Genomic DNA, 24,962 nt, shown 5'->3' with positions numbered 1-24,962 from the left:
TCAAATCGAGGCAAAAGAAAGATGGCCGCTGCTATACCGATGTTGGACGACGTTATCAAAGAGTATCTCGTATTTCGAGCGTTTTCGAACACCTTAAAGAGTTTTGAATCAGATCTAAAAGCAGATAAGGACAAAAGCTTTAGGGTAAGTTGTTTTATTGCGGTTTGTGTTGCCACTATTTTATAGAATGGTTGTAGAAACGTCAGGTTCTGTGCAAGAATGAAAGTTGATATGGGTCGATGGATTGTACTCAATCCACTGACTACCTCTATGAACGTGGTCCATGGACTGCCATAGCATAATCAACAAGTTTGACGTTTCCAATTTCCCCACAAACATGTTGCTCAAGCTTATTGCAGCATAACGGCCGGTGTATGACATTTCCAGACTGCAGACTGCTGACTTCATTCAGGCGCCCTGGTTAGCCTGAATATCCCTCAGATTAACCTGAGTAGCACACACGTTGACCTGTTTACACTTAGCCCTCGGAAATGGAAATGGGAATGCAATTTTAGTTGTGTGAAGTCTGCAGTCTGCGGTATATATATATGCAGTCAGGAAATGTCAAACACTGCCTATGAGCATGGCCCCTTAGTGAAGGGCAAAAACAAACTCAGTAACCAATGCAGCCAAGGCCAGTAATGGGTTTCCTGGTCTGCATTTTTCTTTTCACGCCTAAATCATTACTGATCATTGACAGCGTCTATGCATAAGCTTATGTTTTTTGCCATTATTGACACCTCAGTGTCATGCATGATGTAAATTTGCATAGTTTTTCAATAAGTTGTTCTTACATGTACAAAATATGGCTGAATTCACTGACAAAAATAGCGTACAGTTTTCAGTTTTCATGCAATATACATGTATCACAACTGGTATGTACATGTATTAGTACTACACTACAAAACCTGAAACAACAACAACAACAATAACAACAAAACCAACAAAGTGAAATGAATGAAATGAAATGGCAAAAAACAAGCAAAGTGAAACAAAATCCAGTGGAAGCTAAACCTATTGCCAGTATTGAAAGTTTCCTGTTTCTGGTGTTTGGTTAGTACAGTGTACAGCACGTACAGTACCGCTCAAAAGTAAGTTACCACCTCTCGTCTCGTTTCTCGCGAGATGAGTCTTGTTTCTCCCAAGAATCACTGAAGCGTTTACTATGGCGTATATTACGCGTGAGAAACCGGTTACAGGTAACGATTGCCGCTCTGCAGTTCGTTGTCAAATCGATGGGACCGTCCAACATAAAATATGCATCGATCGTTTGTTTGATTCATATCGAACAAAGGTAATATCGAACATCGAATGTAACTACAAGTAGAGTTACATGTACATGCGTTTCAATTCGTGCGATCACGGGGGCAAAGAGTTGATTTTGCGAATCTTGCTCACTCTGAATGATTCAGTTACCTACATTTGCTCGCTCTGCAATAACCGCTAATTCAAACAAACATTTAATTTTGCGTAGGAGAAAAATGTTCCGGCTTTTCGCATGCGCCAGCAAGTCAATTGTGAATGGGAGTCATGAAAGCGTCATGGAAATTGTTGAAAAAATGATATCTCCGGTTCTATTTGGCATAAATCGTTCATTCAAACGCTGAAATACGATATCTTTGAAGACAGGAGTTTTTATCAAGGTTTCTGAGATGCACCGTTTACATTACATGTAGTTTTAAATTTTTCTGCCAGCGCGAGGTTTGTCTAGCGGCACGCATCGACAAGTCGACAACGTAATGAACTTTTATTGTTCTCCGAAACGTCAAGGCAAACACTAAAAATATATTTCCAGTTCTATTTGGCATAAATCGTTTATTCAAACGGCAAAATACTATATCTTTGAAGACAGGAGTTTCTAATAATGTTTATATGATGCGATGTTTACATTAACTCAATGTTTTTGCAAGGGAAAGTTCTGTCTAGCAGCAGTTGATTTAATATGCAAATGAAGTTTGTTTTGCAAAGTGTCGCGGCAAAAACATCGCTGGTTCTATTTGATATAAATCGTTTTTTTCCAATGGCACAATACACTCTCTTAAACAAATAGAATTTTTGTTGCTCGACAATGAAGATCTCGAGCGGTATGTGAATAAACATTTTATATATCGGGCGACACAGCGGTCTAGGCCTGCCATAAGATACATGATCTGACTTCTGAACACTGAAACGCACTTATATTACCACATTTGCACATAACTGTTATTAACATTGGCCAGCTAGTCTAAGAGTTGTGATCTTTTCTAAATTACATTCATGACAACGGAAGCTTTTCTCTTCGAATGGCAATACTGTACTTGAGTACGCTTAAATCCGCGAAACTGTGTTGTTGTCTCTCAATCTTTCTTATATGAACTTGAACACATGAGAATCGCCGATTTTAAGACTGATGAATTCATTTTTTCTCAAACTGGCTGTTAGGGTTCAATCTAAGAAAGCGGATTTTAGCGCACTCAAACATATGAATTAATTACTGTAACATTAAAAGTAGAGCTTATTTAATCTCATCGTTCCCGGCCATCACGCTTTTTCCTTCACAAAAATTTGTCGATAGCAATAACACATTTCCTCCACACTAAGTCCTCTTGTGCTGGGGTACATGGATACAGTTTTAGAACATACTTTTTTACAATATCTATTTTCGCAGCATTCAGCTGCCCCTTTCCCCGAGTCCCATTACAGTTACGGTTAATTAGCTCCTCCGGCTTAAAGATAACGCTTAAAAACTTAGCGGCGAAATTTCCCACACTACAACTTGAACGCTTCAAAAGTAATGCCTCCCCCATAAATATTTTATCCTCCTCCCCCAATGACTGTTCCCGTGAAACATTACCAATTTCCTTATCACCCTCTTCCAAAGCGCTTGCCTGTTCCATAACATTTGAAATGTCCCCTAAAATTCGATTTCCTTTACTTCCCTGTGAAACAATATTTTCCGTGGATCCCTGACTGAACCTTCCCATAACATTTGAAATATCCTGCAAACTTCCCTGTGAAACAATATCATTTTCCCTGTATCCCTCCCCCAAACTACATGATTCTCCCATAACAATTGAAATGTCGCTTATACCTCCTGATATGTCCTCAGTAACAAAATTTGAAGTTCTCCAATCCCTCTCTTCTGAGACACTTGATGCCCTATCCCTCCCTACTGAAACATTTGACCCCCGTCCCTCCCTACTGAAACACTTGATGCCCTGTCCCTCTCTTCTGAAACACTTGATGCCCTATCCTTCCCTATTGAAACATTTGACCCCCTGTCCCTCCCTACTGAAACACTCGATGCAACACTTGTTGCCCTTTCCCTCCCTGCTGAAATGTTTGACCCCCTGTCCCTCCCTACTGAAACACTCAATGCCCTGTCCCTCTCTTCTGAAACACTTGTTGCCCTATCCCTCCCTGCTGAAATGTTTGATCCCCCATCCCTCCCTACTGAAACACTTGATGCCCTGTCTCTCCCTTCCGAAACATTTGACTCTCCCTCCATATTTGGCACATGGCCTAAACCCCGATTAACGTCATTACGTACATGTGTACCTACAAACCCTACCCTCATTACATCAGCCATAAACTTAAAAAATGCTTTCTGGTTTTCAATAATTATGTCTAGTTTTTCATGTATAGAAATGTCTCTGTACAAGGTTGAGCTTTAGTTTTGCCATCTGCCATTACCTGACATGCCCCACCCACCCACCTGTGAAGTATTTTTAGAGTCTATTACGTTGCAGTGGATTTATTCTCTAACCACTTTTTTGTGCTGTTGTAAGACAGTCATGTCCAAGGCTGTTGCATAAGGAAATTTTTAAGGAGCCCAAACCACTTTTTTAGGAGCCCGGGATAAACTTTGTGGTGGTCAATCTGTGGGGTTGGGGAGGTTGGGGAAGATGGGGGGATGTAGGGTGAATTGTGGAAATTTAGGGGAGGGGTCTGGAGGCAGAGATTATCCATGGGACACTAATATGGTCTAATAGCAATCAAAGTTTTGAAATAAAGCATTCAGCAAAGAGATCAGGTCATGACTGAGAAAGAATACTATTTATGGAGGGTGGTAAAGGGTATTTTTGTGACCCGTGATTGGCCCTTTTTATTTCCTGTGAAATGTGAAATAGCCATAATTTTGTTTCCTCATGAATTGTGATTTCCATAGTCGCCATGAACCGTGATTTTCCAAAATGTTCTCTTTTATTTTCCATGAAGCGTGAAATGCCAATGTTGTATTTTTCGTGAATTGTGAAAGGGCTGCTTTATTTTCTGTGAAACGTGATCTATACTCCCCCTTTACTACCCTCTTTATGGTCAAACAAATCCATTAATTGGTGTATCCATGCAATTGCTGCAGCTTTTTCACAAAAATTCATTTTGCTGCTTTTGTTTTTGAGTTTTGCAATTCTATTTTAACAAAACAAAATACATTGTACAAATCATGAAATGCAAGCTGCAAATGAAAACAAATAAAAATGAAAGAGGCATTTTGGGAGTTTGAATTTGGCTTCACTGAAATGTGCTTTCCTTCCCTGGGGCTGGGACATTAGTATAAACTGAAGGTGATTTTGAGGTAGCATTACCGCATTGATTATATTGGCTGCTTGTTTGGAGAAACTGTATTCTAATATATTGGGCGGAGTCGTGACAATTCGTCTGATAATTTAAAATATAAAACCCTAGTATGCAAAAAGAATTGCAATCTTATGATGTTGTTGTTTTTTTTTTTGCTGGCTAGTCACTTGAATATTTTGACTTTTAAGTCGTAAATATCCTTTCAGAAACTAAAGAAATTCATTCAGTACATCTAAGTGAAGTTTTACAGGATTGGACAAAAAAGCCGAAGAGTTTAGACACATTTATCCTTATTCAATTGTAAATATAATGTCAGCAGCAGCATCACTCGAATTCCAAAAATATTTGTTATCAATGTAGTTAATCAGTGAGGCATCAACAGAGAGATACATCCATTGGCATACATGATTTACATTTATTTAATACTGAGCTTGCAATGCATTATAGGGCGATTTTCAAATATGGCTGTTTTCTGCTGTCTTGTGAGCAGAGAGAGACTTTTGTTACCGTGTTTTGGTCCATATTTATCATGATATAAGCAAAACGAGACCAGAGTAGCTGTTGTTTTCCGTTTGATATATTGTGAGAATGATCTTTTGACCGATTTCATGAGAAGATTGAAGTCATCGGACAGATTACATGGAAATGAAAACTCTATGTTTGGGCCCCCACTCGGGCTCCTTGAGCAAACAGTTAGTCACCCACACTCGTAATAATTAGGCGTCTCAGGTGACCGGACGCCCATAAGGCAGCAGCCTTGTATTATGTGGACATTATGTTGTTATGTTAGTAAAGGTCAGGCTTCGTGGTTCGGCTTGGCATGGCTCCCAGCGGTGTGTGAGAAGGCAAAAAGACTTTCTTCCTAAAAAAATGCTCTTTTTTGCGGTATTTTGAAAACGTAATGCACTGAAAATAATTTGTGAGTGTCATTCTTAATGTTCCATGCATATTGTAAAATTTGGCTCCCCAAGGGAACCTACTTGGATTCCCCTTTTTCTCTTGGATCAATTTGCGATGTAATAATTATTTTCACATTATCCTTTCAATTTCAGGTGGATAAAATTGTAGATCAGTTGTACCAGTACATCCTAAGCTATGACATCGTAGGTCTCAGGGACTTCTGGGACTACTTGAATGATCGTTTCTTCAAGAGACTGGACTATCAGCACAACTCAAATGTCAAGAAGTTGGAGATGTGTCTTTTGCGGCTCTACATAGTGCACGCAATACAGAATTCCAAAAATGATAAGGTTGTGGAGTTTTTCGAGAAGTATACTGCAGAGCTACAGACACAAACTGAGTGGAGAGAATGGTTTGGTAAGTTCAAGTTTGTAACCAGAAAAACACATACCTCTTACTTACCAGTAGGTCTGCACTGTAAGTTACAGCTGAGTTTTTTCCCCTTCTATTTGTGGCCCTATAATGGAGCGCATGGGCCCTGAACCAAAGGGAGAAAAGAATGAGGATCCTTCAGTGTTTCCGCCAGAGCGCGCCATTGCGGGAATCCTGCACTGCAATCAGAGATGGCCCCCAGAAAAACAAGAAAAGGGCAAATTGGCTCTTTCCTTTTACAAGAGTTCAGGCTTAACACAGACATAGTATTTTAAAGCCATCCCAGGGCTCGTAATTGCGACCGATACAGTCGCCAATGCAACTAACATTTCATCCTTGGCGACCAAAAATTCTGGTTTAGTTGCCATAATGGCAACTACATTTCTCTGTGTTGACAATCAATAATGGCTATTTTGTCACACATTATGTCCTTCAAGAAAATCATATTGAAAGATCTTTGCTTCTAAAAACATTCAACATAAGAAAAGAAGTCAATCAGTCCTTTTGCTTTGCTGTATTGATTCTCTCACATGGGAAAACTTCCAAATGGCTGGCCGTGTTTGAAATCGCCCTATAATGCATTGCAAATCCTTGATCATTGACTACTTCATGTATGCCTAAGGATTGTTCTTGTAATGCACGGATCCTTCATAATAGTATCTGATTCAAAAGAAACTTTATTGAGTAGAAACACTTCAAAAAGCAGTTATTAAATATTATCATAGATCCTTATAAACTGCTTCATTTTCCTTGGTACCCTGATGCATTTTTTCCTTCTGTAGCTTTCAATTTATTGGCCCCTTTCCTAAAAAAATTGGCCCCTAAAAAAGGTCTTCAGGGGCCACTTTTGCTCTCAAGTAAAATTTTCTAGCTGAAACACTGATCCTTAATGTTCAATATGGACAGAGACACAAGGTGAGTACAACATTACATTGTACAGTATCTCTACTGTACAAGTCATGTAAGTGTCTGACTGATTCAGGAAATGATAATTCTATTCATGCAGATCAGCTTTTAATGAGTGGTGCACACGGAAAGCAAAATAAGTCAATTCTAAATTGTTGTAAGTTGTTAGCATGTTTTAATAAAGAATTAAACAAAAGTTTCAAACTTTTACTTGAAAGTTAAGAATGCTTGTTGATAGGTCACAGAAAGTCTCCGGCTTACAACAAAAACAGCTTTAAATGATAGCTGATTTTTCAGTAGGGTATGGCCTGCCAAATTGACCAATCACAGCATGCATTGTAACTGAGAAATAAAATTATTTTATTTTATATTATTTTATTTTATTTTATTTTATTGGAATGGTAACAACATAAAAGAAACACTAAAACAGAAAAAAAAAATTACTAACACTACTTACAATGATTGAATTACAATAACCTACACCAGAAGCACTTACACTAATTGCCATTCAGTTGCCCTGTTAAACAATACAAATAAACGGTGTTTACAATTATAAAATGTGATACTTATCTAATTTCTTGCACTTTAACAGATAACAGTACTTAGAATCAACTTAAACCGCATTTTGAATACATGATTTCTTTAGCTGTATTCTATTATTTCACTTGTTCCTTAATATTCTTAATATGGGCAACACAAAACAGAACAAAACAACGAAAAGGAAAGAAGGACGCTCTAGTTTGTTTACCGCATATCATAACACCTCCTGTGTTGATTTAAAGGGGGGCAAGGGTGGGGGGAGAAATAAAATTATAATAAATGTTTGTACATGATTTACAGTTGTTGCTCTGAAAATTTATTGCTATTATACTATCAAACAGCCCCAGCTTTCAACTCAGAGTCGACTGATTTTTATCTCAAAAATAAGCCCCCAAATTTTGTACTTTGTAATTTTGGAGTCAACTGAACTTTAATTAGTTACGTGACTGAAAGAAAGGGATGAACTGGAACATGAGTCAAGGTCACATCACAGGATCGTAGTCAACAGAATTTTGACTCTTTTGTCAAGTGCGACAAAATTGAAACTGTAAATGGTCAGTCTCAGGGCTGTTTTTTCTAATAGCCCTTTTCACAGTTAATTTTTCTCATTTTCATTACAATGTAATCCAACGTGGATGCAAGGCAATTTCGCACTAAAACTACAAAATAGCATGAAATTCCCTTACATACATGCTAGATTTTATTGTAATGCAATTGAGCGAAGGTAACCGTGAGAAGGACTATTGTAAGATCTTAATTCAAAAATGCAAATTACTCCCCTCCCTCCCTAGAGAAGTACACTCTACCCTGTAACCTTCCCACTGAAAATGGTAATTATTAATGATATTAAAGGTTGTTGATACACAGTCATGTAAATGTAGGTGTTGTATGTAGTCTGGGATTTGAATCAGTAGAGCCCAGCTAAAGTTTTGTAGTTTAAGTACAAAGTTAATTTGAACTACCACATTACACGTAATGCTAATGCTGGGCTGAAATTGCACCAAAATATAGACTGCACATTTAGTGTGCAGTTTATATTCTGATGTCAATTTTAACCTTGCCTGATACACAGCTTACATATTTGCAGATGTTAAAAGATTCTGTAAATTCTGAAAATATTTGGCACCTGAAAATAAGTCTCCTGAAAATAAGTGCTTAATGCAAATTCCCTTTCACCCTTGTGCCATACAGTAAGTAGCTTGCCTACCAAAATATAAATTTATTATCTGATGAACAAATATTAACCTAGGACTTTGTATGTGGAATTTTACTTGTAGGTCTACATTGTGAGCCAAACAAGGGTATTAATACATATGTAATAATAAATTGTACTAATCTGGACTATGTAATTATAAATTATATTAAATTGGGAGTGATAACTGGGCTGAAATCAAAGCAAAAGGTAAATTGCTCTTTTAAAACGGCACTTTACCTCTTGGTTTTATTTTAACCTTCAGTTGACAGATGTGAAGTTAACAGAGATGTAAGATACAGTACTGAAGGATTAGATGTACAATAAATGCAATGATCTAGTATCGTGATCTAGTAATGATCAGAGTATCTGGATATAGCCTGTCTAGATCCCCTTGCTTTCAAGTCATTCATTCTTTTTCTTTAGGGAATGCTCAGCTGTGCACAGGGTGTTTAAATGGAACATTGCAAGTGTATTGACTCATATGGAAAGCGATCTTTTGAAACAGCATCGAACAATAACTATGCTTTGTTTTTGCCTTGGAGATGTCATCTCCTAGTTTCTCTGCATATTTAATTTTAGAGCTCAATAAAACTCTGTTGTCAAGCTAGCTTTCAGAAATGTGGGACATACATTGTCTGTATGTAGGTATGTAGTCTGTATGTAGGTGTATGTAGTCTGGGATTTGAATCGGTAGAGCCCAGCTAAAGTTTTGTAAGTTTAAGTACAAAGTTAATTTGAACTACCGCATTACACGTAATGCCAATGCTGGGCTGAAATTGCACCAAAATATAGACTGCACATTTAGTGTGCAGTTTATATTCTGATGTCAATTTTAACCTTACCTGATACACAACTTACACATCTGCAGATGTTCAAAGCTTCTGTAAATTCCGATATATTTGTTGCCTGAAAATAAGTCTCCTGAAAATAGGTGCTTAATGCAAATTCCCTTTCACCTTTGTGCCATACAGTAAGTAGCTTGCCTACCAAAATATAAATTTATTATCTTATGAACAAATATTAACCTAGGACTTTGTATGTGGAATTTTACTTGTAGGTCTACATGGTGAGCCAAACAAGGGTATTAATACATATATAATAATAAATTGTACTAATCTGGACTATGTAATTATATATTAAATTGGGAGTGATAACTGGGCTGGAATCATACCAAAAGGTAAATTGCTCTTTTAAAACGGCATTTTACCTCTTGGTTTTATTTTAACCTTCAGTTGACAGATGTGAAGTTAACAGAGATGTAAGATACAGTACTGAAAGATTAGATGTATGATAATGTAATCCAGTATCGTGATCTATTAATAATCGGAGTATCTGAATGTACAGGGCTCGACACTAACAGTAGCAAACCGGCCACAGACTAGCAGTCTGAAATTTAGTTTTGGCTAGTAGGTTTTTGATTTCCACTAGCCACTTTGGCTAGTCAACAAAATGAAATTGGCTGAACTAGTTTCTGTGTTCTTCAAGGAAGACAAACACAAAATTTACACTTTTCTCGGAAACAATGTCAGAATTTCATTATGGACATATCATGGTACCGGGCATGTGCTTTTCAGCATGTATGTCTACTTTTCGCTGTGTGGTACATAAACGGGGAACTGAACATGTTAATTTTGTTTAAAGAAATACTTGACACAAGACAGCATTTTCTGAAAGCACACGTTTTCTATGGCACCTGTCTGTGAAGAAGTCTTGAGAGTTTTTACAGTGGGGGGTCTTGATATTTTTCCAAGGAAGTCTCAGAGAAAAACAGAGTCCTGAAAGTCTTTTCGGGAACTGGAACTTTTTTGAAACTAGTTTAAGTACAATATAATTACCAACATCATGTATTAAAGAGGGTTGCTTGCTGGTAATTCTGCTGTTATTGGACCTACCTGAAATTTTCGCGACACGTTAATTTTGCGAATTTCGCGATTTAAAAAAAAGTCGCAAAATTAAAGTGACGCAAACAAGCAAGTGTCGGGAACATAACACATTATGTTACTGTTGACATATAGTCCCGTTATTGCGTTTTTGTTACTTTTGACGTTATTGTACCTTTGATAAAGTCAGTTTACTAAATTCAAAGACATGTTTAAGTAACATTGCCAAGGAAACAAATTTTGTGTTACTCAAAAACATAAAGTTAAAGTGATTCAAAATCCCAATTTTTGCAAAATCGCGAATTAAGTGTCGTGAAATACGTGCACTGACAAATCGTGAAATGAATGTGTCGCGAAAATTTCATGTAATAAGGTAGCCAACCTCAACGCTTGGCTAGTAAAAAATGTTTTTGGCCAGTAACATCTAAGTAGTCACTAGCCACTTGGCTAGTAAGTTGAAAAGTTAATGTCAAGCCCTGATGTAGCCTGTCTAGATCCCCTTGCTTTCAAGTCATTCATTCTTTTTCTTTAGGGAATGCTCAGCTCTGCGCAGGGTGTTTAAATGTTACGTTGCAAGTGTGTTGACTCATGTGGAAAGCATTCTTTTGAAACAGCATCGAACAATAACTATGTTTTGTTTTTGCCTTGGAGCTGTCATCTCCTAGTTTCTCTGCATATATATTTAATTTAAATAGAGCTCAATAAAACTCTGTCGTCAAGCTAACTTTCAGAAATGTGGGACATACATTGTCTGAGTTAGAACTACTCTACTGCACCAAAGAGGTTCAATGTGTTGTGTCTTTAGATGAGACACCACTCTCACAGTATCTCTTTTTACCACTTATAAATGGGACTAGTGAACTGTTATAACATCTTGTTAAGGTAAACTACCATGGACTAGCATTCCATCCATAATTTGAGGTAGAATTACTTTTCCTGAATGCGTCATCCAGCTACAAAAACCTTGATCATAGGCTTTGCTTCTGTGTATGCCACTGTGACTCGAGTGCAGATGCTTCTAGTTGTTCTGTAATAAATCAAACAGAAAACTGTGTTTGAACACATTTCCAAACACCAAGAAGAGAGGCAAAAATACATACGACGTGTAGCACAGTATTATTTTCAGGAACTTTTAGGTGTTTGGAGATGTGGTCTTGAGTGCTTGATATATCTTGTGGTCATGGTCTCAAGTGCTTGATATGTCTTTTCAATCAAAACTAAAACTAACAAGGAAATGAAGAAATAGAATCGTAAAAATCTATGTTAATTAATCCTCGGACATTCAAGCTAACTCATACCCCCACTGGTGGTACAAGGGGGCTGGGTGGATGGAATGCCCCCTCTGGGTTTTCGTTCTGCTAAGGCAGAGCAAAATAAATTTACATTGATTAGGTAGTCCTGAGCTTGCTCTACAAGGTGATACCATTTTTGTTGGTTATGATGTTATATGACGTCAAATGGATTTTACTATTTCCTTGAAAAGTCAAGAAATGACGTAAATTAACACAAAATCAAGCCACAATGCTTATGAAATGTACAAATTCACGAATTTCTGCAATTTGATGAAGGAAACTGGAAAACACTAACAGAATTGTCTCAAAAAAGTTGACTTTTCACCAGACCTACATGGAATTTGATGGTTGCCATGGCAACATGTATTAGAAATGATGGACAGGCAACTGACAGATGAAAGTCTCCACAGAGAATGAAGGAACAGCTTCTGAAAGTTTCAGCCCCTTAGAGCGAATTGTCTTTCAAAACTTTGAAAAAACCTTAGGGGTACCGGTGGTGGCATCCACCCCTCCTTGAACATGCGAAGGCTAAAACCAAATATCCAAACACCATCACATTCACGATTTCCTTTGTTCAAACTTACTTGATGAATTATTAATGACTTTGAGAATGTTATTTTAAGAACTTCAAAGTTCTGAGTGTAATAATTGTAAGGTCATGCCTCTCTATCTGTTTTCAGCCATCCCGTTTATCAAGAATCCTGAGCAGAATGTCACATTTGAGATGTACTTTCAGAGGGCCTGGCAGGAGACATTTTTCCTTTCACTATACAACTTTTTGATTACTTTGTTTCATCACATGCATATCCTTTTAAAGTAACAAACTTAGCTTTGGATGTTTTAAATATTTGAGTGATTCATAACCACTATTTTTAGTCAAAACAACATATCCCTTTGAACATGCTGTATATTTATCTTAATTGACCAAAACTTAGTGTATAATGATTATTGACTTGAGATATTGCTGTTTGTTTGGTGGGTTGTCTACATGACATCTATTTGAGTGACGGTAACTGTTATCACAATGACTGTCTGATTGACTTAACATGTATTTTAGTTTCAAGGCTCATACCAAGAAGGTAATGTGGGGAATGGATGATCGTATGGTCTTTAAATACCTCTTTACAATGGCCACCTTTGAGGCAGGGGCAAGTAGACATTGTGGGGAGTTTACCCCTGTGGGGAGGTTGGGCTATTATGACACTTATGGTAAAGTTATTACAAAAAAACCCATTTAAATTAAATTGTTTAAAGAAGTGACACTTAAAGCCACACCTTTGTAATTTGTTTACATGTGAGAGTTCGGCTATTACATGTTTTTATTTGAAAGAAATCACTGTGAAACTACTAAAGATAATTGAACATAGTTTCAGGAACACAACTTCCAGTAAAGCAATAAGATTTTGCTTTACCATGCAATGTCGATAATTTCGATAGCATCAAAAATGGTGCAGGGTGACTAGGGTCCTTTTAGGGATAGGACAGTGCTTTCATTTTAAAATGCTTAGTACATGTGAGTATGTACAGCAATCAAAATATCGGGCTGGCTGCACTTGATTTATCGACATTTCATACGTCATAATAATTTAAATTAATGGTAAAAAAGTGTGAGGGCTTACACCTAGTTATTTTGGGACTCTGCTGTGAGAAACATGAATGTTGAGATCATGCTTTAAACATCTGTGGCAACTGAAATACAGCAATATAATATAGCCGATAATAAGCCCTGGGTGCAGATCACATTTTTGCAACCTTTTTGTAACTGTATGCTAAAAAACTGCTCATTTGTCTACACTTTGTCAGTTATTTATTAAGTGGCCATCCAAGTTGTATAACTGTATAAGCAATGCATGACTAAATTATTACAAGTTGCTCAATAATTGCTATTCAAATATGTGTCTGAGTCTTTTTTCTTAACTCTAAACACCCATGCCAACAATTCTTAAATATGATGAGGAAAGGGGAAAGTTGCACAGGCTGGAGCAGGAGGTGTTGAAGCTCAAAGAGCAGGTTGTGTCACTGGCAGATGAAGCAGCAAACTTACAACGTCAGAAGTCCAAACTGGAGCAAGAGCTTGCAGAAAGCCAGAGGAAGAGAGGTGATACTGTCGAAGAGGAAGACATGGATGAGTTCTTTGTTGTTACCAGGTAAGATTTTTAAGAACTTGATGTTAGTAATTGTTTATAAGTTAAAATGATTGATTGATGAACTTTCCCAAGGATACACTGCTGAACTCATGACGCAGAGACCCTGGTGGGGTTTAAACCTCATTACTCTTTAGAACCTTCAATCGCCACATCGCACATGCTCTTGGTACTGTGTTCTTTAAACTCTGTACAGCCTTGGTTTATTCACCTTCACCTAGCTGACAATGATGCAACTTTGTAAATATATTGATTAACTTAAGGTTTTTCAATTTTATGAGCCAAAAGATGATTGGATGATTATACATATAGGTTAATATTTATCCCATTAGCAGGCCACAAGTACAATCTGGCAAATTTCTACCCAGCGTGTCCAAAAAGTTCTCCAAATTAATGTTCAAAGACAAGCAAGAAAAGAACAAGAAGGGAAAGGACCCAAAACAGCAACAACAACAGCAAATGTTTCATGGAGAACAAATGCAGGCCAAATTGAAAAGACAACAACTGGTCAGGCAGCAGCAGCAGCAACAGATACAGGTTGGCAGCGGGTTGCCTTTTACAAATTAAATTGGATGGATTTTCATTGATTGCAGGAGTCCTCATTTATGAGACAGTACATGTATATGTATACATACATGTAGCTCACTAGCTGAACGTACAAGTGATGCTTACTTCCCTTGACCTGAACTTCTTCAGGAGGAAACGATTCCTTGAGATGGTGAAAACACAAGAAGGCAAAATCATTCTCACAACCAATGAATTTGGTTGGTACCTGGACCTTGATGAAACCCTTGTGAACATTTTAATTATTTTGTAGTTTCACTTTTTGAATACCTTTTTTTGTTCTTTGAACGCAATTACAGGAACAGCAGAAGCAACTATCCCTCTTGCAAGGAGAGCAGTTGAAGTCAAGTTCAGTTCTTATGTCACAAGAGAAACCTCAAGGTCAAGAGGTTGAAGTTGAGAACGAGTCTCAAAATGACGAGGAGGATGCAAAACCCTTGAAGTCATCCATTTCAAAGACTCAGAGCCTTGACACACCATCGATTGAAAGCCTAGATGACAAAGAAAAGTCAGGATTCTCTATCCAAAGGAGTAAAACCTTGCCTGGAAGACTGAAAACATCTCAGCTGGAGCTGGAAGACAGGACAGGTATATGTAACTCACTTTCATTTGGTGAAAGTACAGTACATGTTACAGCTCGCTGTCAACCTGGTGCAATATATGTAGGTGTGGTGCCCCACTGGTTACAGTGTTGTGTGTTGATATCTGAATCCTGTTCAGGCTTTTGGCCAGATGGGCATCCAGGCATCCTGTGGACGGTCATTTTCTATTGAAAATTATTCTATTTTTCATATTGTTGCCTTATAAATTGCTCATTTGAGCAGGCCCTATTGCACAGTTTGGATGGCCACTTCTGGCTGAAAGCCTGATCCTGGTATATGGCTTAATAAGAAGCATGTTGTCCTCATGATGGAGTGCTCTAGCATTTAAGGACATTTGCGCTAATTGCTTCTGTGCATCCCTACTGCACACAAATTTACACGCCATGTCATGCATGAGAGCGCGTGCTGAGTAATAAAATGAACAATGATAGGGCAGATGGCCACTGCTATAGCTTTGCCTGAATTTAAGGTGGCTTACTACAGTTTTCTGAGACTCAGTAGTGCGCACTATGATTGCCTGCCAGACGTCAGTATTACTCGCACGTGCAAAAATGACGCAAGTAACCCTAAGAAGAAACGAAAACCACTTCAGCGGTTGAAAGGCGTGAAATCACTTTGGTATATGTAGTAATAGTTTCAAACTCCGTTCAAACATGTGTTTAAGCCTAGGGCCAAAAAATATGACAAAAAAAGCTCTATAAATAACCGGTAAAAGAGCTCTAATTTACTATTGCTTTCTCGCACGCGATACATGGTGTCACATGAGCGTGCGCTTAAATAAAAGGCATGCGCAATTCAATTCTCGTCCAAGTTTATAAAAGCTAGTCTTTGATCGAGGATTGCTCGAAAACCTAGTGTACAACCCATGATGAAATTTTCACAGTTGATTTGTAGGGGCGAATCACGTTTAGAGCCAAAATTTAAAAAAAAATCTGTGAGACAGATTTTGTGCTATTTTTGATCTCACATTTTCTTAGTTTGCGAAAAATCTGTCTTACAGTTATTTACTTTACTTTGCATGAGTGTTAAATCAGAGCCAATTTCTTATTCCTGAAATGGTGAGGTGGGGTCATATGGGTAGATTTTGAGAAACACCTGATTTAACCTACTAGTGCCCAGTCTTTCCGTAGGTACTTGGTCGTTCATTTTGGCCATTTGTTGACGTTTAATTGTTCAAGTTTCACATAGAATGGTAAAAGACTCAGGCAAACAGTAAATAGAGAAAGGAAACACATCTTGGAACATTTTTGAAACGATTGTGAAGTTGGGCTGTTCTAATCTATCGAAACTTTAGTAAGCCACCTTAACGATCATGGACGTTCGGTGACCCCTATTTTTCTTTTGATGGATTATTTTCTCTACCGATTTTCTATGTTTAGCGAAAAAAATGAAGAAAATCTATTGACTAGAAGTTTGAATTTTTTGCAAAATACACCATCAAATTTCGTTCTTTTAAGCTCTTCCTTTATCTGTGCGACGGTTTCAAATGCCCCTTGAAGGGTTACGTTTTGTGAACACACTGGTAACGTTTGGAATTATTTATGCAACAGACCCACTTCTACAAAATATGACTAAGATCGTTTGCCTCCGTTGACTCAGCTTCAAAATTATTAGATATAAACCCCTGTAGATCATGCTGAATTACGTGCACTAATTTTTTAAAATCAGGGTAGTTTTCCATGCACTTTATGTCTGAAACAAAGTTGACGACCCCCAATATTTTTGGCATGTCTGACTCAAGTAACTAATTATCTGGCTGCAGTAAAAATTTTAAAAAAATCTATCTACTGGAAAATTTTTGCGCGAACGTCCTTTAGGCACTAGTTGGGATCACTTTGTTGTGTTCTGGGACAAAACAATTAACTCGCACAGTGCCTCTTTCTGATTAGGAGTACAATGTATGATTGGGTACTTACAAACTGTTATCCAGGGGAGACCTGAGAAAACACTGGGGCAACCTGTGATGGATTGGCATCCCATCTAAGAGGAGTAGCAATACTATACTCTCAGCACTCCCTTAACTACATGTAGGGCTGTATGATTATGACCTTTTAGTTCAACTGAGGAATCTTTGACATCAGAATAGCAATTTTCCTTTGATTCAAAAATTTGCCTACACTACACCATACATGGATGTTTTCACAACTTTGCTTTGTCCACTATTAAACGTTCAGCAAATGAATTGTAGATTTAATTATCTATTGGGTTTTAATTGAGGAGTAGAAAGTTATTGTATGTATGTAATTTTTGTTGATGCCTGGCAATAAAGAACTTCTCTTCTACCTGTCTCTAAAGATATCCAAAATCAAGGAAAACACTCTCGAACCCTTGTGGTCTTGTTGAACTCCACAATTTTTTTTGCATGTATTATGAAGAAAGAAAATTTGCACAATGTAATCAAAGTATTCCTATTCAAAATAATAGTCAAATCGAAAGGTAAGTTACTCGTTACACGCCTACTCTTAACTATTTACATTTGTGGTTAGGTGGAAGGAACTTGTCAATGCTGACAATTGGGTTGGTACTATAAGATGCAGACCTGTCATTCTATCCAATGATATGAGCAGTACTATAGATTGATTGTAGGTGTTATTGATATGAATTATAGCTCATTGTGACTGGAATTATGCACCAGCAGTATAAGTTTGCGTGGATCATTTCCAGACGGTACCTCTCATCCATAATTTTTTTTTCAATTGTAGATGATACACTTCGTAAGTCAGCCCTTCTTGAAGGTGAGCATGACATTCAAGCGGTGTAAATCCCCCACAATCATTCAGTATGCGAGCTCCCTCATCAACTGTTGAATACCTTGTATGTTCTATAATTTGAATAATAAGGAAGTGAAAAGAATTTTTTATGTGCCATAGCTGATTCAACAAAGTGGAGACATTGTTAATTATTATTCACAGATTTCTAAACAACGTACAAAGCTCCCGATACTTCCTTTCGTCAAATGTATTTGCCAACACAATTATACGACTTTTGCCCTGTATCTGCTGGCTGGTCTGTTGGTGAACTGCAGAGGATACAACTGTGTTTGATCAGTTGTTAATGTACTTCCACTGTTACACTGCTCGACTTTTTCACTTCCCTTAATCCTGTCTGGTATTTAGTTTGATTTTTCAACAAAATGCACCAAGTACTTTGCCTAGTTACCGTAGTTGAAATCAATTTCCTCAAGGCACTTTTACTTTTAGAATAGCCATGCATAATGAAGTTATACCACCCCAACAGGGCCAATCAAGAAAGTTCTTTCCACTTTGACCAATAGTCAGTTTTGGTGTGAAAACAATGAAATGGTTGCAAACTTATTATTTCTTGGATGGGTAGTGTACTTGGTTGAAGTTCCCACACTGTTTCAAATCTGTTTATGTTAATTCATCAATCTATATATTTTTCAGGTCATGGTGAACACAAGTCTAAGGCTTTTATATTTCTAAGTCAGGTAAAACAAAAGGTGTATTGTAAGCTCAACTTAGACTCTTCTCAACATTTGTTGTGTATAAACAATTATTGGATTAGGTTTTTGTGATATCCGGAATAATCAAGGTCGAGGTAAGTGTTACCAGCGGAAACCAAAGGCTGAGGCTGATAACACTAACCGAGACCTGGATTATTTCGGATATCACAAAAACCGAATCTCATAATTGTTTTATTATACATTGTTTTAATGAAAATAACGACAAACGCATTATCGTACCGAACACAGTTTATTTTTGACAAGCCATGTCAATAATGTCAAGCCATGAACTTGACGTTATTACTCTTGGAAATCATGCATTGCGCGCGCAACCTACGGATTATTCACTAATTTGCTAGCAGATTAGTGAATAATCTGTAGGTTGCGCTGTTTCTCGGAATTAACTGTAGGCTTTTAGCCAATGAGAAGACAGATGGTGACTACAATGTATAATAATAGTTTTAATCATCAATATGAATTAAAGATAGCAACTATATGTTGACAGTTACTCGAGTTTCACGCGTGAAGGGATCTTCAGACTGTTATTAAATTATTTATAAGTATTCGCGCCTTGTGCGCTGCATGGTGCAACAAGGACTGATGATTTTTCATATACATGTAAACAGCTGATTACATGATCAGTTTAAGTAGGACTGGAGATAGATAGCCTGAATGATGCAAAAGGAGAAGAAGTTTGGGGGAAATTTAAATTCTTAGTGAAAACTATTTGCACGTAACTTCCATCTAGTTTTTATCAATACTATGTCTTTTCAGACACATTGTGTTATGGCACTTTGAGCATTGTTGCAACTGAAATCCATTTGTGAGTCCCACTGAATGTAAAAAAATGACAACTTTTAGTGCTTTTTATTTTTGTAACTGTCCACACAGCACAGTAACGTACATCTTGTGTATGAACCCTATGAAATTTTTTTGTTTATCAGGATGGCTACAAGGAACATCACTCAGCGATAGTTCATTGCAGGTTTTCGTCCAGTGGAAGGATGATTGGAAGTGCTGACGCTGACGGAATTGTCAAGTAAGAGAAAATGGTTTTCATGAAAGTGTGTTAGGTTGTTGTTGTTGTTTATTTTTTTGGTTACATCTATTTGACTTGGAGATGGTAAATGGTGAGTTTGGTTTACATACACTGTACTGTAGCTCGAGAGACATTCCTCTACAAACTCAACAGCTGTTGTGTAGTACCTCGTCTGCTTCACAGATTCACTCAACTTAAAAGTTCACTCAAAATCACTCATTAGAATTGTGGATTTCTAACAAAAGCACAGTACTTTTGGGCCGTGTTTATGAGTGGTTTGCACAACTTTGTAACTGTATGTTACGGTATTTGAACAGAAAGGAAGAAGTATGATTCAGTTACTAAGATCTTCTACTCGACATCTGTTATTTGGGTTGTCACACAACTCCGCAGTAAGTGGAGGTGGGTAGACGATCGTTGCGTGACAAATTAGTCACCGGAATTTGCTCCAACTTCATTGACACTCCTCTTTAACGGTTCCCTTTCTCTCTGTTTTTAGAGTCTGGACACACCATCCTGATATCCAGACATGTGGCACTATAATGTCTAAATCACCACTGTTATCACTGGAGTGGGCTCCAAAACCTGACAGACTGGTAAGCCAAGCATCTGTCGTCTTACTGTGTTGAATGTTGACTGGTCCCCCCCCCCCCCCCCCTGTTTCTCTTAGAGCCAGACCCGTGAACGAAGCCTGTAGTGTGCATATTCAAGTACATGTAAAAACACTATCCTGTGGCTGTGTTGCTGTTTATTCTTCGCTTTAATAAGACTTTGAGAAGAGCTCAAAATGAATTTTTCAAATTGTCAAATTGCTATTCTCAATGTTAGCAATAGTACTGTTCTTTCCCATTTTCAGTCAGTTTGAAGCTGTTGTTTTCTGTCATTTGCTTATATCCTTGTCTTCTTGTTAGCTTCTTTTAGGCACAGGAAACGGTAAAGTTAAATTCTACGACACGGAAAATAAAAAGCCAATATGCGATGTTGCAACCGATTCTCAGTATCCCAGGTGAGCGTAAGATCGTCGTCATGCTCAGCTCATATGCTTAGGTCACGATTTATCCAATCTTTTTGTCATATACTTAAAATTACCTTTGAATCAAAGAAAGCTGAAAAGAAAACTTGGTTTTCACTGCGACATAGGCACAAGCCTAACTAACGGCAGTGAGGACGCTCTCAATGCAATTTTGAGATCACTACCATGGCGTGAAAGGTGAAAGATAGCGCGCTCTTTCGAATTCTTTGAATCTTTTTTTGCCCCAAAGCACTTAGCTAAGGTGTATTGATTCGGAGAATTTGTTGTGTTTTTCAGAATAGTGTCACTGTCATGCAGTCCTACCGGAGGTGCCTTTGTGTGTTCGGCGGCAGCAAACAAGAAATCTGTGACGTCATCATTAAGGTTGTCCCAGTCCTTTTCAAAATACAGCGAGATGTCCACTTTGACGTCAAACAGTTTAAGTAGCAGTTCAGGTGTTCTGCAGTGCTGGGATATGAAGGCCATGAGAGTTGAGGTATGACTTGCAGGAGTTGTTAGCGAGTACACAACTTTTGATTTGCAGGCGTTCGCTTTTATTATTGGACACTAAAAACTCTCCATGGGTTTTACAGGGATTTGCAAAACGGCGCGATTATTGCCCTGATTGAGGTTGACATTTTGCATTTATTTACTCTACACTTAATTTTGTTCCTGAAAGGAGCTAGGGGACCATTGCCATTCCAAGGATTTGTAGCAGAGGCATTTGTTCGTTAGTGCGGGGTTACAACTGTCTTTATTTCAGAGAGTAACCTCCTTGCATGTGAGTCTTTGGTAACGATATTCCCAAATGAGAGGTATAAAGTACTTCAAACGGAGAGAAGAGAGCAGGCTTTATGCAGCTTTTACACTAATTTGTCAGTAATTCTTCTTGGTTGAAGGGCAGAACAAGTTGGGGGTTTAAGTCCGGCATGCCACGCATTTGGTAACACGTCTTTTCCATTTTTCTTTCTCAGCGCCAACTACCATTGGATCCAGTCCCCACATGTATAAACTGCACTGCGTTTAATCACAATGCAACACTTTGTATCTCAGGAGGATCTGACGGCATGATACGCTTATTTGGTAAATTGAATGTCATGACATATGTCACGCACTTTTTGGCAAATCTGTCACATCAGGGTGTTGTTTATTGGACCAGTCTCTCGTGCTAGGGTTGTGCAATATCAGGATATGATAATGCAGTTCTAAGTCAGCCAATTTTGGCAATTCCGTTACACCATAGGTTCCATTTCACGAGGCTCATGATGATTTAGGTGATTCTTTCACGTTAGGGTCACGCCCTCTGGCAAAATTTGTCACGCGAGGGTCCCGCAATTTTTTTTGACTCTGTCAAACGAAGGTATATGAACTATAGTGCTTTGAATCACCTGCAAAACACCGATGCGTTAGAAATGCAAGGAAGTTTTAGAAAGGATTAGGTGATACTGTTAACAAGAATCGGCAAAAATACGTGATCAAAGGGTGTTTTTTAGCAGTAATGTCAGTTTTTTTCCCATTCATTTAATACGTTTGGAGCTTCGGTTTCTTTATTCAGATCGTTTTCCATATGGAACAGGCTATTCTATTTACTTGGCTGGCTGATAATTTTCAGAATCTGATATACACTTTGTTCTGCAGATATTCTTTTAAACTTTAAAGGAGACTCTAAAACTGAGATTCCAAAACTTTTAACATTTTGTGACAGATATGAGGTCATTTGACTGTTTAATTGGTTGGCAAGCTCATGAAGGCGAGGTGTGTTCGATACAGTTTAGTGCGGACGAGACCACAGCTTACAGTATGGGAACAGATGGCAAGGTAAGGAACGTCACATGCAAGTAATCGTCGAAACCGTCGCCATCGCTGAAGATGGCAATCCAGACAAGGAAAACGATCTATCAGCTGCCATTTTCTGGCGGCATTTTAATATCCCTTGCAACAAATAAGGGTGCCAAAACTGAATCCAGTTGGACCACAGGGCGGCCTTTCAATCTAATTGACTGGTGAACTGCGCGAGTCCGTCTAGTAAACGCTTTCTATCTCGACCACGAGTTATTCGATGGACTTTTAAAACGCGTTACTGAGGGAGATTTTACGTTACGTATCCATGAGATCCTTGAGTATGGAACCAATCTCCCTAAAAAAATCTCAGTCTGAGACAAACAAGAAAGACTTCTTGCAGAGTATTAAACATTTCACGCAATCTTAATCTTCAAATATCATTGATCCATACTGCAAGCTAGGCACGAGTTTTGAAAGTTGGTTTGTTAGTCAAGGCAGCATCTCGAAGACATACTATACCGATTTTCTTCAGGTATTCTCGTGGTCTATCTGGTTAACAGTTGTACTGATGCTTTATTAAAGAAGAAGTTTCAATTTGTTATTGTTGCTCGTGCTGTTTTTAGTTTTCTCAGTGGAGTGTACATCGCATGGGTCAGAAGATGACCGACCTTGATATCCATGATGGAGCTGTGTGGTGTGAGACAGAAGGACCAGGTCTCTCGCACGGCAAAACCAAGTTCATGTCGTCGCCGTCATCTTATGGCAGGATGTTTGCTTTCGATGCTGAGGGACAGTATCTCCTTTCTTGTGGGCCGGAAAGTGGAGTCGTATATAAAGTGAGTTTTAAAAAATATTCATTAGACATTTTAGTGTGCAATGGAGGGTTCAATAGTTGTGTAATGGAGGGTCCAATAGTTGTGTTGAAACTATGAACTGGGTCCAGAAGTTTCCTCCTTCCCCCTCAAGGCCGTCTTCCCTCCCTCTTTCCTTACTTCCCTGCCTCGTCCGCCTTGCTTAACTTGATCCCTCCTTTCCTCACCTCGTTCCCTTCCTTCCTTCCTTACTTCTTCTTCCTCCCTCCTTCGATCCTTCCTCCCTTTCCTCCCTCCCTCCTTTCCTTGCCTCCATCAATGTTTTCTACCCCCCAAAACTTGTGGATTTTGATATCTTATCGTCCTGAACAATACATGCATACACAGCCATATAATAATTGTCTTTCCTTCCTTCCAGGTGGAAAAGAGCCAGGGGCTGTGTCAAGTGCTGTCCTTGCCGGCAGAACACAAGTCGCCTGTGGTGAGCGTTGACTGGAGCTCTTCAATGAGCTGTTACACGTGTCTCACTGGCTCCGTGGATGGATCAATACAAGTCACTTCTCTGTTAAAGCATTGACAATCTTTATCAACCCTCCTATCACTGCGTCGTCCCGTCAGCCTCCTCCTTAGAGTTTTCCACAGCTTTCAAATCAAAGATGGTGGCTACGAGAAGTTGTGCCCCAGGGAAGACCTTCAGTGGAAATAAGACTGGCCGTATGTGTCTGAGCAGTCGAACACAGGCCCCTTGGGATCTTGTGGCGTGGCGTTGAGGTGCCTGTGATTTGGGGATAGGAGAATAGATAAACAGCCGGATGACTTTTATAATCCGAATTGTGTTTTAGGTAACGGCGGCAAAGATATAATTTTTTTATAATTCTTACGAAGAAATGAGAATAATGTTAAATGATGTAACGTTTGTTTTGTTTTTATGATGTTGTCTGTAGTATTGGTTTCCAGAACATATTTCCAATGTAAATGTGATATGCAGTAACAGATCAGAGGTATATGAGAGAGAGATATATTTTTTATGAAATTTATACGTAAAAAATGTGCTTAATCCATAGATATGTATTGAGAGTACATAACATTTCTGTAGAGGTGGCGAACAGGAAAATAAAGTTCCCTAATGACTGGATTGCAATCCTGACGAGTTTTCGAACACGTTGAACATGAAATTTTTCGCCTGTTTTCAGAGGATAGCAAAGACGGGCGGGGGGGGGGGGGGCGGGGAGGGCTATAACTGGGCCAGTTTGCTGAGTTTATACAGAGCACATAAGTTCCTCATTAAAAACAAACTGCCTAGAAGAATGTTTGAATTTATATGCTTATCTCTTTCTACCCGGTTCTATGAAGGTCATGCAAAGGTTGTTCCTGGGATGGCTAGACATTTTCTTTTTAAAAAAAGAATTACTAAGACGGCATCCTCAACTTTTCCCGATATATATATATCAGAGCGCACCCACATCCCCAACCTTCGCGTACCCTGTTCAGCCTATTTCTCCCTCGTCGGCTTGTAAAGGTCGCCACACTCTAGGGGACATTTTGCAGCGACAGTTTTTCTCGTGTAACACGCACGGTTTTGTTAAAAAGTTCTGTTAGGAGAACAACACTCTGTCCCCACAACGTGTTGCATGAAATTCAGAAAATTCGTGGGTTATGAAGTAGAGACAAAACGACCTCAATTTTCAATGTCGCATCATGTGCTCTGCCTCCCCTTGAAACCTCTCCCCGCTACAACAGAGAAATGAAACAATATCCGCCTCGCGTGCACGAGCCTGCGTACTGTGACCCTGCAACATGCGTCCTGTGCGTACACACGAAGGGGCACGTCCCGCTTCTCGT

General features: G+C 38.5%; 1 protein-coding gene across 2 annotated transcripts; it reads left to right on the top strand.

Moving 5' to 3' along the window:
• LOC110067305 (WD repeat-containing protein 91-like) lies at positions 1 to 24,255 on the top strand. 2 transcript variants are annotated; one of them, XM_020774628.2, is made up of 16 exons: positions 1 to 144; positions 5,610 to 5,874; positions 12,383 to 12,505; positions 13,630 to 13,849; positions 14,182 to 14,383; positions 14,710 to 14,998; positions 17,715 to 17,747; positions 18,417 to 18,460; positions 19,420 to 19,514; positions 20,014 to 20,110; positions 20,426 to 20,520; positions 20,824 to 21,022; positions 21,501 to 21,609; positions 22,232 to 22,344; positions 22,932 to 23,144; positions 23,539 to 24,255. In XM_020774628.2, exons 1-16 carry the CDS (start codon positions 22 to 24, stop codon positions 23,695 to 23,697), a joined length of 2,379 nt encoding a protein of 792 aa, XP_020630287.1. In that variant the 5' UTR covers positions 1 to 21; the 3' UTR covers positions 23,698 to 24,255. The 2 variants fall into 2 exon arrangements, with proteins under 2 accessions (XP_020630287.1, XP_020630280.1); XM_020774621.2 differs by having other exon boundaries at positions 14,179 to 14,383.
• Positions 24,256 to 24,962: the final 707 nt, after the last annotated feature.

The sequence above is a fragment of the Orbicella faveolata genome, unplaced genomic scaffold, assembly GCF_042242905.1.
Source record: "Orbicella faveolata isolate gen_17 unplaced genomic scaffold, um_ofav_v1 contig_1, whole genome shotgun sequence".
Lineage (NCBI taxonomy): Eukaryota > Metazoa > Cnidaria > Anthozoa > Scleractinia > Merulinidae > Orbicella > Orbicella faveolata.
This window is presented reverse-complemented; position numbering and strand designations above follow the sequence as displayed.

Coding starts and splice junctions, on each gene's coding strand:
- LOC110067305 (XM_020774621.2), top strand. CDS start 22: ATGGCCGCTGCTATACCGATGTTGGACGACGTTATCAAAGAGTATCTC. Junction 20,521..20,823: donor ACCGATTCTCAGTATCCCAG/GTGAGCGTAAGA, acceptor TGTGTTTTTCAG/AATAGTGTCACTGTCATGCA. Junction 23,145..23,538: donor AAAGTGGAGTCGTATATAAA/GTGAGTTTTAAA, acceptor CCTTCCTTCCAG/GTGGAAAAGAGCCAGGGGCT.